At 42.3% G+C, this 15,054-nt stretch overlaps 1 protein-coding gene across 2 annotated transcripts in view; it reads left to right on the plus strand.

The window, feature by feature from the left end:
* olfm2 (olfactomedin 2) overlaps window positions 1–15,054 on the plus strand; it is a 164,891-nt gene that overhangs the window by 123,331 nt on the left and 26,506 nt on the right. For both annotated transcript variants that reach the window (NM_001102802.1, XM_012953000.2), the window contains 1 exon segment: window positions 596–748. In NM_001102802.1, the coding sequence (NP_001096272.1) occupies window positions 596–748 (153 nt within the window).

Consider the following 15,054-nt stretch of genomic DNA (forward strand, 5'->3'; position numbering starts at 1 on the left):
AGCCCCTATTACTTTGGCCCCCTTGGGAGTGGTTACCTTAGACCAGTGATCCCCAACCAGTGGCTCGGGGGCAACATGTTTCTCCCCAACCCCTTGGATGTTGCTCTCAGTGCCCCCAAACCAGGGAGTTATTTTTGAATTCCTGACTTGGGGGCAAGTTTTGGTTGAATAAAAACAATATTTCCTACCAAATAAAGCCCCCTGTAAGCTGATAGGGTGCATAGAGGCTGCCTAATAGCCAATCACAGCCCTTATTTGGCACCTCCATGAACTTTTATGATGCTTGTGTTGCTCTCCAAGTCTTTTTACATTTGACTGTGGCTCATGAGTGAGAAAGGTTGGGGACCCCTGCCTTAGACCTTATTTGTCTACAATTGGATTTGGTTTTTTGTGCTTACAGAAGAGGTCAGACCAGAAGACTGGAAAAAAACTGAATTTCCAGCATTTGTTTTCTCTGGGGGATTAAAACAATGATGAAAACCTCTCTAGCCATATACAAATAGCAGCTACTAATCTCCCAGTGTGACATGTCAAACAGTTCCTCTGAAGCTTAAGCTCTAATTGTCTTTGGTTTTTCTTTTTTTTGTCCTAATAGGTACAGAATATTTCTCAGTCTATGGAGGTTCTGGACCTGAGGACATTTAGAGATCTTCAGTATTTACGGAACACTGAGTCATTAATGAAAGTTTTGGACACCAAGCTGAGGGCCACGGACAGCCAGAGAAATATTAATGCCAAAAGCTTCCAGGTACAAATAATTGCCAATTTACAGAGAGTTTGTTAATAATAAATGATATACATATTTTGCAACATCCAATTTATTTTAGCCTCTGTGCTTTTTACCATGTGTCTCTTTGTTTCGGTACCTGCTGTATATTTCATGTTCCGGAACTGGATTCTCAGAACTCAGTCCTGACCTCCCGGTGTCCCTACTCCCACGCAGTAAAGCTGCCACCGCTCAAATACTTCATCAGTTTGCAGGATTATTACATTTATGCAGCTAAAGGGAAAGCGGGAACTGCCCGTGTTCCATGAATTTGAGTAAGAAAGAAGGCAGCTGCTACGTTAAATACCGATTTATTCATGTGAAAACCTTACCCGGCAGAGAGGAAATAGGAAAAAAAGATTTGCTTGTTTTAAAGGAGAGGGAAAGGTAAAAACTATGTAAGAAAGCTGTAAATACAGCTATAAGCACTCACAGAAACGCTGCACTGAGTCCTCTATCAAAAGAAACACAGGATTTCTTGTCTCCTTTTTTGTAAACATGTTCTTAGGGTATCAGACTTCCTCTCTCAGAAAAATCCTTCATTCCCAGGGCCAGAGTCTGCGCAGCTCTCTCCGCTCTCCCCTCTCCTGCTCCCCCTCCCATAAGAATTCATAAAACTCACCCTTAGGAAAGTATAGTCCAAGCTATTACAGCTAGAGCTGCAGCAGGAAGCTACTGAGACCAAGCTAAAATGGCAGCTGCTATCTTAAACAAACAGAGAAAGCTTCTAGTGCTCTTTACTCAGGTATGGTAAAGCTTTCTAGGTGTTCTAGGTGGCACTAATGTGGCGAATCTATTGGCAGTAAAATGCCTAAATGACTTTCCTTCTCCTTTGATGTACTTATAGATGTTCATACATATTTATCATATACATACAGTATAGATAGGCGTTGATAGAACTGCAAATACACCAAACGCAGTAGCTGGATAAAAACCCAGACCTTTATTTTATTGTATATTCCATCAAATATTTTCTCTTTATGTATTTACATATTTCAAAATACTTTGAACATTCACACAATCTCCCTGTGCTACATGGGGGTAAATTTTTTTTAAAAAAACAAAAAAAAACAGATTTATACATTTTTTTAATTTGAGTTTTTTTGAAATTTGATGGAAAAAAAATTCTTGCTACGTACTGGTAAATTAAAAAATGTATAGATTTTTTTAAATGTGAGCTTTTTTCTAAACTTGGTAAAAAAAAATCATTACAAAACAATCCCGTTTTGTTCGAGATTGTTATGTTTTTTCCTTCATCACTAGAATAATTATAAAAAAACTTGAATTGGACTTGACAATACCTGTCGCTAGTGCCAGGAGACTTTATAAGGTTTCTTATTCATTTTCCATCTTATCTTACTGGATACATGGAAGGTGATTTATTAAAGGGAAACTACACCCCCAGAATGAATACGTAACCAACAGATAGTATATTTCATATTAAGTGACCTATTAAAGAATCTCCCCAAACTGGAATGTATATATCAGTAAATATGGGCCTTTTACATCCTTTCCCTTGAGCCGCCATTTAGTGATGTTTAGCCAGGCATGGATTCGCTGCGAATTTACGAGTTTCGCCATTGGCAGATTGTTTCGTGAAACAGATGAAAAAATTTGCAGTGGAAAAATTCGCCGTGCGTCCAAAAATTGTTGCAAGAATAGTCCGTGTCCAAGATTTGTTGCAAGAATTGTCGCGGGCGTCAAAAGAATAGTCGTACGTCTAAATTGTCGCAAGAATAGTCGCGCCTTTCAAAATTTGTCGCAGGAATAGTCGTGGGCATCAAAAGAATAGACGCACGCGGGCAACAATTTTTTTTCCGCTCTACATTTTTGACGTTTCGTGAATCTTTTGAAAGATTCATGAATTTATTGGCGAAGTGAAACGGGACAGATTCGCTCATCACTAGTAATGGCTAGTGATGGGCGAAATGTTTCGCCAGGCATGGATTCGCGGCGAATTTCCGTGTTTCGCCATTGGCGGATTGTTTCGCAAAACGACTGAAAAAATTTGCTGAGGAACAATTTGCCGCACGTCCAAAAATTGTCGCCGGCGTCAAAAAAGAATCGTCGCCAGCGTCAAAAGAATAGCCGCGCGACAAAATAATAGCTGTGCGACGAAATAATAGCTACGCGACAAAATAATAGCCGCGGGAAATGAAATAATAGCCGTGCGACAAAACAATAGCCGCGCGACAAAATAATAGCCGCGGGCGATGAAACAATAGCCGCGCGACAAAATAATAGCCGCGGGCGATGAAACAATAGCCGCGCGACAAAATAATAGCCGCGGGCAACGAAACAATAGCCGTGCGACAAAATAATAGCCACGGGCGACAAAAGATTCGTCGTGGGCGACAATTTTTTTGGTCGCACGACATTTTCACCATTTCGCGAATTTTTCTTACAATATATTTTTTTAAACAATATATTTTTATAGAGACCTACATTGTTTGGGGGTATAGTTTTCCTTTGGTTAAATATTTTTTAAAATGGAATCATAAATGAAAATATTTTTATTTCACCATTGCTGGCACATTTTCATATTGGAAATATAATATCACATGAAGTTATAAGAAAAAACTTGATTGCAATCCAAATTGCTTTGTGTCGTTCCTATTTACATATTAAAAACTAAATCAAATAATTTGAAGAAAAATAAATAAAAATGGTAATAAAATAGCTTGAATGTTGAAAATACCCCATTTATCAAAACATTTTTGTAAGCAAAATTTTTGAAATTGTATCGAAATGAAGCCTATGATTAAGGGGCACATTTACTAAGCAATTTTGAGTCAGATTTTTTCTTACTTCTAGATAATTTCGAGATTTACTAATGGGTTTTAACCAGAATGCGATTTTTCGTTATTATTCCCAGAAAAATTCAAGTTTTTCGAAAATAATTTATGATTTATTAATGTTTAGTTAACATTTTTTTTATAAAATAAAAATTTGGCAGGTTTGATTTGTTGAGTACCATTGAGTCCTATGGAGGCTTAGAATAGTAGAGGAATAGAATAGTCAGCCTGTCCTTGGCACATTTTCAAGTTCAAGGGGAACTTAATTCCCTCATTGTTTTCAGTTTCACCCAGCTTCAAGGGGAAGTTAATCCCCTCATTGTTTTCAGTTTCACCCAGCTTCAAGGGGAAGTTAATCCCCTCATTGTTTTCAGTTTCACCCAGTTTCAAGCGGAAGTTAATCCCCTCATTGTTTTCAGTTTCACACAGTTCAAGGGGAAGTTAATTCACATTATTGTTTTCATTTTCACCCAGCTTCAAGGGGAAGTTAATCCCCTCATTGTTTTTGGTTTCACACAATTCAAGTGGAAGTTAATCCCCTCATTGTTTTCAGTTTCACCCAGCTTCATGGGGAAGTTAATCCTCTTATTGTTTTTGGTTTCACACAATTCAAGTGGAAGTTAATCCCCTCATTGTTTTCAGTTTCACCCAGCTTCATGGGGAAGTTAATCCTCTTATTGTTTTTTGGTTTCACACCATTCAAGTGGAAGTTAATCCCCTCATTGTTTTTGGTTTCACACAATTCAAGTGGAAGTTAATCCCCTCATTGTTTTCAGTTTCACCCAGCTTCATGGGGAAGTTAATCCTCTTATTGTTTTTTGGTTTCACACCATTCAAGTGGAAGTTAATCCCCTCATTGTTTTCAGTTTCACCCAGCTTCATGGGGAGGTTAATCCCCTCATTGTTTTCAGTTTCACCCAGTTCAAGGGAAACTTAATCCCCTCATTGTTTTCAGTTTCACCCAGCTTCAAGGGAAAGTTAACCCTCCTCATTGTTTTCGGTTTCACACCTTTCAAGTGGAAGTTAATCCCCTCATTGTTTTCAGTATCACCCAGTTTTAATTGAAACTTAAACATAGTATTGTTTTCCAAGAATAAGTGCCAATGCTCCTAAAATGGCTGCTGGAGCGGGCCTTGGTGCTATCGCACCCTCTGCACCCCCGGTAGTTCCGCCACTTCCGCCCAGTTTGACCCTGAATTGGCCTGATATCACTCACCTTAATGCAGTGGTTCTCAACCTTCCTAATGCCACAACCCTTTAATACAGTTCTTCATGTTATGGTGACCCCCAATCATAAAATTAGTCCTAAGACCATCAGAAATATGTGTTTTCCGATGGTCTTAGGCGACCCCTGTGAAAGAGTCGTTCAACCCCTAAAGGGATCCCGGTATTTTGGATATTTTGGTGACCTCAACAAACAAACGACAGAAAAAAACCCAAAAGAATAAGAAGCCCCCATACAGGATTCCGGCAATAGAAATCCCTCATTGTTTTCAGTTTCACCCAGCTTCAAGGAGAAGTTAATCCCCTCAGTTTTCAGTATCACCCAGTTTTAACTGAAAATCCCCATACTGGATTCCGGCAATAGTGATAGGGAGCCAGCGTTACTCTTACATCTGCTCCCGGCTGATATAAAACCATCAGAGAGGACAGAAAGACTTAAGGAAAGAGAAACATAAGTAGAAAGTACAAGTGATAAGCCTCGCGTGTCACTCAGAAGCTCCCTATCCGTATACATAATGTTCCGCAGGCTGGGGGGGGGGGGTATCTCCATAACAATCCTATGGAAGTAATAAGACTGATGCTCCTCGGGGCTACATTGTCTCCGTTGCTTTATATAACATTTGCTTTGACAGCTCTCCGACATTACTGTTCTTCAGGATACTTAGAACTATCTCTGCGAGAGCTTCCTCTCCATCTTCTCCTTACGGCCCCGGGTTATTCTCTCCTCTCTCTCTGTAATTTTCAGTTTTTACACGTCGGATTATTTTTGGAAGCCCCACTGTTTTATAATGAAACCGGCGCGTTGCAGGCTTTAAACAATCTCTTCTCTTACAGACATTGCGTCTGGTCCTAGCGGCTCAGTAAAGCCTTTCACTTTAATCACTAAATGTGGAAATGTTTCTAGATTTTGTTATATGTGGGTGGAAAATCCTATTCCCAGCAACTTTGCAACTGGTCTTCATGATTTTTTTTTTATAGTTTTTAAATTATTTGCCTTCATCTTTTACATCTTTCCAGCTTTCAAATGGGGGTCACTGACCCCCAGCAACTAAAAAACGATTCCTCTGTGAGACTACAATATTATTTCTTATCTTTCTATTTAGTCCCTCTCTATTCATATCCTATTCTCTCATTCAAACCACTGCCTGGTTGCTAATGTAAACAAGACCCGAGCAACCAAATAGCTGTTGAAATTCCAAACTGGCACAGTTACTTTTAAGTACAAAGTATTAAAAAGAGACAATAGAAAGGAGATTCCTGACCCAAAGAGCTTACACTCTATGTGGGTGAGTAACTACGGACACAAATAGGAGGGTATTAGTGCTATAGGTTATAGTGGGTGACACTGGGATATATAAGTGGCAGAAAGGTTCAAGGTGGGAAACGGCAGTAGTAGTTGGGGGCGCAACCAAGCGGTTGCTATGTGAGGAACAGAGGAGTCGGCCAGGAGCGTACGGAGACACGAGAGGAGAGATGCAGTGAGAAGTGAAAAGGTTATGAGGAGAAATGATTCTTTGCTTTAGGGGAAGCCATGATATGGACTTCAGTAAGGGAGGGGCCTGTACTCTCTTGGATGAGAGAAGGAGAATTCTGGGAGCAGTATTTAATACAGACTGTAGAGGGGAGAGATGGGATTCAGGGAGGCCAGGTAGTAGCAGGTTACAATAGTCTAGTTGGGAGAGGATGAGAGCATGCATGAACATCTTAGCTTCTTAATTTAAATTAGACTTCTATTTGTAAAAGTCTGGACCTTATAGACAGACATTCCCCAATTTGCTTCAAGCTCCACCCATTTTGTAGTAAGCCCTGCCTTATTTTTAGATCCATAATTCTGGACTGTTTCTATCTAAACATGAACACTCAAAGGAGACCAAAACCTTCACATATGCAACGCATTATCTTGTGAGCTTCTTTTTAATGCCCCAGTAGCCCCCCATCTTCTTTTCTGCTGATTCCCTGCATATTGTGCTGCTGTCACGTACCTGAGTTTAGGGACTAACGCACAATATACTGTATATATATATACACAATACTGAATTCTTGAAACAAAGATTTTAATTCAAATTTAAAAGACATTGCAGCTCGGTGCATTCTGCCATATAGTATTAATAAGTCCTGTAGCATTACAGGACTTATTACAGGGTGTCACCTTATGTTGTTCTGATGATTTTTGGTGACTCCAAGCTTAATGTCTCAACAGCTCAGAGTTCACTGAGCATGTGTGGTGTCACTGACACACAAAAGATGGCATAAGCAGATCAGAAGATGGGAAAATCCTGTGGAAAACTTTAAATGGCTGGATCACAACTTTTATAGGGCTGTTGAACCTCTGGGCTGGGATAGTAAGTTTAGTATAGAAATACAGTTATGGGATCAATTATCCAGAAAGTTCCGAATTACAGAAAGGCCATCTCCCATAGACTCTATTTTAAGCAGATAATTCTAATTTTTAAAAATGATTCCCTTTTTCTCTGTAATAATAAAACAGTACCTGTACTTGATCCCAACTAAGATATAATTACCCCTTATTGGGGGCAGAACAGCCCTATTGGGTTTATTTAATGGTTAAATGATTCCCTTTTCTCTGTAATAATAAAACAGTACCTGTACTTGATCCCAACTAAGATATAATTACCCCTTATTGGGGGCAGAACAGCCCTATTGGGTTTATTTAATGGTTAAATGATTCCCTTGTCTCTGTAATAATAAAACAGTACCTGTACTTGATCCCAACTAAGATATAATTACCCCTTATTGGGGGCAGAACAGCTCTATTGGGTTTATTTAATGGTTAAATGATTCCCTTTTCTCTGTAATAATAAAACAGTACCTGTACTTGATCCCAACTAAGATATAATTACCCCTTATTGGGGCAGAACAGCCCTATTGGGTTTATTTAATGGTTAAATGATTCCCTTTTCTCTGTAATAATAAAACAGTACCTGTACTTGATCCCAACTAAGATATAATTACCCCTTATTGGGGCAGAACAGCCCTATTGGGTTTATTTCATGTTTAAATTATTTAGTAGACTAAAGGTATGAAGATCCAAATCAAGAGTCAAGATGGAGGGGTGAGGGGTGGCAGAGCATAACTGTAAGTGGTATTGCCCAAAATTTCTACTGTTCGGAGGTCTAGTGCTCATCCTTGTCACAAGAGCTGACACTTTGCAGTAATAGCTGAGGCCACACAATAAAAAGAAAGCCAGACATTGGGTAGGAGGCTGCGGTCCCGCTGCGCTCAGTTAGCGAAGGAGAGAGAATGAGACAAGTCAGGCCGCGTCTAATAATCATGTAGCTCGTTACTTTTTAGCGTTGCGCTCGTTTGTCAGCTTTGTGCCTTCCTGTCTCTGTTAATGCCCCGTAAGGAGCAAAGTAATTGCCTAGGCAGTAAACTGATACCGCGTATCCCAGGGCTGGGGGCGGTGCTGCCGCTTCTCCTATATTCTGCTTCCTGTACTTCTAATTACATATTATTTTTATTGATTTGCTAAGTGCCGGCGTACAGTGCGTTCCTATGCAGCTTTAATTAAAACGAGATAAAACGGAAGATGGTTTTACGAGTATTTGCATTATATAGGGAGACAGACGGGCGTCTCATCGGAAAATCCTGCAAAAACAACACCATGAGGCTCATTTGGGAAATACCCGCTTCTTTCATTATATACTGTAGCCTATACCGTTTCCCAGCATGCCTGGGGGTATATCACAGTTGTACTGTTTTTGTTCTATTATTACAATGGCTGGACTTTCCCTTGGTTTTACACTCCCTTTTTTTGTAACACTAGTTAAGCTTTTTGAAAAGTAAACATAATTTCAAACAACTTTGGGTTTCCATTATGTGATAGGGGGTTTCCATTATGTGATGGCGGGGGGGTAGCCATTATGTGATGGATGGGGGTAGCCATTATGTGATGGATGGGGGGTAGCCATTATGTGATGGATGAGGGGTAGCCATTATGTGATGGATGGGGGTAGCCATTATGTGATGGATGAGGGGTAGCCATTATGTGATGGATGGGGGTAGCCATTATGTGATGGATGAGGGGTAGCCATTATGTGATGGATGGGGGGTAGCCATTATGTGATGGATGGGGGTAGCCATTATGTGATGGATGGGGGGTAGCCATTATGTGATGGATGAGGGGTAGCCATTATGTGATGGATGGGGGGTAGCCATTATGTGATGGATGGGGGGTACCCATTATGTGATAGGTGGTAGCCATTATGTGATGGATGGGGGGTAACCATTATGTGATGGATGAGGGGTAGCCATTATGTGATGGATGAGGGGTAGCCATTATGTGATGGATGGGGGGTAGCCATTATGTGATGGATGGGGTGTAGCCATTATGTGATGGGGGGTAGCCATTATGTGATGGATGAGGGGTAGCCATTATGTGATATATGGGGGGGTAGCCATTATGTGATATATTGGGGGGGTAGCCATTATGTGATGGATGGGGGGTAGCCATTATGTGATGGGGGGTAGCCATTATGTGATGGATGGGGGGTAGCCATTATGGGATGGATGAGGGGTAGCCATTATGTGATGGGGGGTAGCCATTATGTGATGGATAGGGGGTATCCATTATGGGATGGATGAGGGGTAGCCATTATGGGATGGATGGGGGGTAGCCATTATGTGATGGGGGGGTGACATAACAGGGTTAGGAGGTGGTGTCATAGGGGCAGGAACAGGGATTTGGTTGTATCCAAGGCCGGGCTGGGCCAATGGGACACTGGGAAAAAAAGGTGGGCCCTCTAACCCCCACAGGCCCTGCCGGCCCAGACCCCATCCCAACTGGCCTCCCTCCCCAATCACATCTACTTATGCGGCTTGGGGGAGAGATGGGGCCCCTGCAGAGGTCATGCGCATGTGGCGGGGTCTCCTGGAGGTGTGTGTGGGGATCCTGACAGCCCCGGTGGGCCCACACACCCCCAGTCCGACCCTGGTTGTATCAAAAGCATAAATGAACAGGGGCATAAATGACCAGGGGTGCAGGTCACAGATATACAAATTTACAAGTACAGCCAAGTCACAATGGCAGCCCAGCTTTAGCAAGTCATTTACAGGCCAGACTGGCGCCATTGGATAGATTCTGTTTCATGTCCCAAATCTACTGGCTGCCCCCATGGCTGCGCTATAATATTGCCATTTCAGAGGCAAAAGCAGTACATTAGCGCAGCATGGCGCCCCCCCCATTCAGAGCCTTGAAGTTCCGACTTCAACACACGACTGGTATTCACCAGCAACGCACTCGGTACTTTCTGTTCCGGCGGCAGTCGCTGAATTAACTCAGACTCAGCAGTGCAGAAAAGCAGCGAGTACTTCACTTATTCAGTGATGCCTTTTTGTATCTGGGATAATAATTCCCATTATGGAAGCGGCTTTCAGCGGCCCGGCTCTGTTCCGCGGGTCATGCTGTACCAGTCTTTCATAGAAACAGTGGGTGCCCCAAACTAGAACCATCAGAGATGCAGCCGGAACCCCAGAGAGGGAGAAAGCACAATAATAAAATGGAACCAGGTATAATAGAAAGAAGTAAACTGTGAGCAAAGGATAGGAGCCTGCAGAGAGGGCAGAGAGGGAACAGATGGGGAAAAAAGGCCTATAAATATATCCATTCATCCATAAAGCTCAGAGTCTCATCTTTCTACCCAGCGACGCAAGAACTGTCTCACAGTTTGGGTAAAGTCAAGTCCCAGAGATGTCAGCCGGCCTGTATTTTCTAGGAATCTGCTGAATTTATACCCTGGGCTTGGATAGAGCAGGGGGCACAACAGGGCATAACGGGGGAGAACTAAAAACCCCTCCAATCCTGTAGGCAATAATAAATAATAAATGGTGCTGGATTTACTTTTGGGTTGAAAATTATTATTATCTTGAAAAAAAGGCCCCTTTATTGGAGCTCCCTATAGATCCTCTCAGGTCCCTGTCCCTGTTTCAAATGAGAGGTGGGCGTGTCCTTGCCAGAAGGACAGTAGGAGGGGAGTAGCCAATCACAGCCCTGCAGTCACACAAGCAAAGACAGGCTTCAGGTCAGCCTAGCTGCTGATTGGTTCCTATCCAACAGTCAGGGCCGGAACTAGGGGTAGGCAGAAGAGGCAGCTGCCTAGGGCGCAACGATTGAGGGGGGGCCAGGCAGGAGCCTCTCCTGCCTACCCCTAGTTAAGTTTTGCGTCGCGCCGCTTTGAATCGCACACCGCGCCGCGACCCCCCCACCCCCCGCTCAAACTACGCATGCGCGTCAGAACACACGGGGGGGGGGTGTGAAGTAGCGGTGCAGGGGCGAGGTAGCCAACCGGGTTGCCTAGGGCGCCGTGTGCTGAGTGCCGCCGGACCCCCTGTCCAGGCTGGGAAAGGAGGCAGCAGAGATGGGTGGGGCTAGTTGGGTTTTGGGGGAATGTCTTCATAAATCAATTCCCCTTCAGTATTTAGGGAAGCATAATGCACTGGTACATTCTTAATTTTAACATGATATGTTGGGGTTAGTGACCCCAGCAACCAAAATATAAAAGCTGATGATCTGTAATGCTCATTGTTATTGTTATTTTTTAATGGTGTATGTTTCTATGGAAGCCATCTCCTATTCATTTTTGCTTTGAATTTAAGACTATTGCCTGGTTGCTAGTGAAACTGTGACCCTAGCAACCTGATATAGAAATCTAGATATAGAAATCCAACCAATTGCTATTCTAAAACCACTTAGAATACCACTGTATGCATCAGTCTACATTGCCTACATATATATTGGGGGCCTTCCCATTTACCTCCATTTATTGTCCATTTACCCCTTTGGGAAACAACATAATTTTATTATTTTATTATACAGCTATGGGACCTGTTATCCACAGTGCTTGGGATCTGGGGCTTTCCAGATAAGGGATCTTTCCAAATTTTGAATCTCTATACCTTGAGTCTACTAAAAAAGCATTTAAACATTAAATAAACCCAACAGGATTTTTTGTCCCCAATAAGGGGTAATTATATCTTAGTTGGGATCAAGTACAGGTACTGTTTTATTATTACAGAGAAAAGGGAATCATTTAACCATTAAATAAACCCAATAGGGCTGTTCTGCCCCAATAAGGGGTAATTATATCTTAGTTGGGATCAAGTACAGGTACTGTTTTATTATTACAGAGAAAAGGGGATCATTTAACCATGAAATAAACCCAATAGGGCTGTTCTGCCCCAATAAGGGGTAATTATATCTTAGTTGGGATCAAGTACAGGTACTGTTTTATTATTACAGAGAAAAGGGAATCATTTAACCATTAAATAAACCCAATAGGGCTGTTCTGCCCCCAATAAGGGGTAATTATATCTTAGTTGGGATCAATTACAAGGTACTGTTTTATTACTACAGAGAAAAAGGAAATCAGTTTTAAAATTCTGAATTATTTGATTAAAATGGAGTCTATGGGAGACAGGCTTTCCGTAATTCTGAGCTTTCTGGATAACGGGTTTCTGGATAAGGGATCCCATACCTGTATCAGTAATAGAATTAAAATTCCTGAGGCTATCCTCTGTTTCTTGGGGGCATTAAGAGACAAGAAGAGAAGATACACCAGCCCTGTGCAATATAGTAATTACTAGGGGGAAATACTTTATCTGCCCATTAGCGCCTAAGAGCCTTGATTATTCCCCGGTTTGTAGCTCGTGATCCTACCCGTCCTTGTGCCACTGCCATTGCCCTTGAAGTCCCAGCAACACCTCCACGTTATTAATTTATGTAGGAGCTTTTGTGGTCGTTGGAATGGAAAGATTAGCGGCTTGGAGAAGATTTGTAATAGGTGTCATTCTGTGTCACTTTACGTTGCATGACTTTAATTAGTCGTGTCCTCTGGGACAGATTTCTGTAAAGCCAAAAAAAAAAAGTACGAAGCCTGATCTTTCTGCTTCTTATATGGCGGCAGCTGTGCCCGAGGGGTTCTTTGCTTCTAGACTAATATAAGGAGACATTAATTTTGCTCTTTAATCACAATTTGTCATCTTTCCCTTTTGATCACCATCTTTGAGGTCCTGATGTCCCGGTCTGCTGGCAAGGGTGCAGAGAAAGCAGCCTATATAATACCCAATCATTTATTGGACCATGGCTGACCAGCCCGTAGGCCTCAAGTCAAATACCCAGCGTCTCTTGACGGCTCAGTGAAGGCAGTTAAATGACAGATGTAGGCTAGAGATCTCAGCTAAATGTTATTGTGGCCTTCTCGCCCAGAAGCAATTTACAGATAGAGTTCCCACTTTGAGATGAGCCTTACAGAGGGATCAAAGCAATGGTGCCCAGGCTGAAGGCCACTTTTTTGGCAACTAGTATATTCATGGAGGTCTTAAAGTGAGATTGGGGGGGGTGTATACTTATTTCCTGTTCTAGATATTGTTGGAACCATATATGGATGAATGATAGAACATTTGCTGGACCATAAAGTGAAGCATGAACCCAAAAAGTGTCATGTAGAACTTTTATACTTTTATAATGCTCTACAGGCTCTACCTAGGACATAAACAGGGTCTGAAAACAATACTTGTCCCATATAAAGGCATTTCTGTATAGTGGTGGGGAAGGGGGAACCCTAGAACAGTGGTTCTCAGCCTTCCTAATACAGTTCCTCATGTTGTGGTGACCCCCAACCATAAAATTATTCTTAAGACCATCGGAAATATGTGTTTTCCGATGGTCTTAGGTGACCCCCGTGAAAGGGTCGTTCGACCACCAAAGGGGCCCCAACCCACAGGTTGAGAACCGCTGCCCTACACTTTCACTACTTTAGGCTTAAGTTTCATACTTGGATTAGCAGCTTATACATATGTGTAAAGCACAGGCCAGCTGGTAGGTCTCGGGTCCTTCATGACATGTGTCGTTGTGTATTTGAAGCCTTAGGCGCCATCTTGGTTAGGGTTGTTTGTTTACTTACTTTTTGCTCACTTTCTTCTATGTCTTGGTGCCAAAACACCTTATTTGAACCTCTGCTCTCAACCTCCTTTGCCCAAGCTGGCTTTTGATTGTCTCACATCCTGCTAAGCCCTCTTTGTGTGTGTGTTTATGGTTTTGACCTCTGCCTGTTTTTCCAACCACAATCCTTGCAGCCTGCCTTTGACTTTAGATTGGTTTTGACTCCATTTTGTTTGATCCCTGCCTGTATCGCGTAATTGGTTATCCGTGCTCTAAAGTTAGAAGATTCTCAACTAGAACCGCAGGAGAAAGCTACAGGGCCCCAAAAGGGCATCGACCAAGACCAGGACTAGTTGGGGTTCCCTTCTTTATGGAGGATCAGACTACCGCCAGCAGCCTAAAGGTGCCCTACACGCTAAGATCCGCTCGCTTGGTGACCTCCCCAAGTGAGCGGATCTTCTCCCTATATCCCCTACCTACAACAGGTATAGGTGTCCGTCGGTTCGGGGGCTGCATCAACGAGCCAATGTGGTCCCCAGTCCAACTAAAAATCAAACCTGCCCAATCTAAATCTGCACGATTTCAGGCCAGATGTCATTTGGGCAGGCCCATCGTTAGTGCCCATACACGGGCCGATAAGTTGCCAAATCGGTCTAAAGGACCGATATCAGCAGCTAGAATCGGCCCGTGTATGGGCACCTTTACTTCTTGGTTCCAGCTTACTAATACATTACAATATGTTGGTGTATCAGGACAGGTCAACCCACCCATCACTGCTGTATCAGGACAAGCCACCCATCACTGCTGCACTGCCCTTACTTCTGCAGTAGATAACAATAGTATTATACTATTATAAAGAAAAGAAGTATAACATAAAATATTAAAACACTAGTGGGGTAGTAATTGGTGCAAAGGCTGCTCACGCTCTACTCCACAGCAACCAATCAGACGTTTGCTTTCAAACTGAAGCTCCCTAAATGATTCATGCTATGGGTTACATTACCAAACTTTCCGCTGTATCTGCTATTAAAATGAAATTGCTTACAGATTTACCACGTAGTCACAGTTTCTCCCAGCCAGACGGAAAACATTCTATTCAATTTATGCCCATATCTGCGAACATTATGCACCCTGTATATTAACATTGCTTTCAATATTTCTCGCCACTCCTAGGCTGGCAGCGCAGTGTGCCAGTTTGTTTATGGCATTATCAGAGACTCCTTCCCACGCAGCCACTGAAACGCTGCATATATTATTGCTACAGCAAGGGCAAATTCACTGTATTGCAAATAGCACTCTAAAATAAGATTATTTATGCTGAAGCCCTCAAGGTTCTGGGCAATGTAAGATCAGTTTTATAACATCTTCTA

Source organism: Xenopus tropicalis, chromosome 3, assembly GCF_000004195.4.
Source record: "Xenopus tropicalis strain Nigerian chromosome 3, UCB_Xtro_10.0, whole genome shotgun sequence".
NCBI lineage: Eukaryota > Metazoa > Chordata > Amphibia > Anura > Pipidae > Xenopus > Xenopus tropicalis.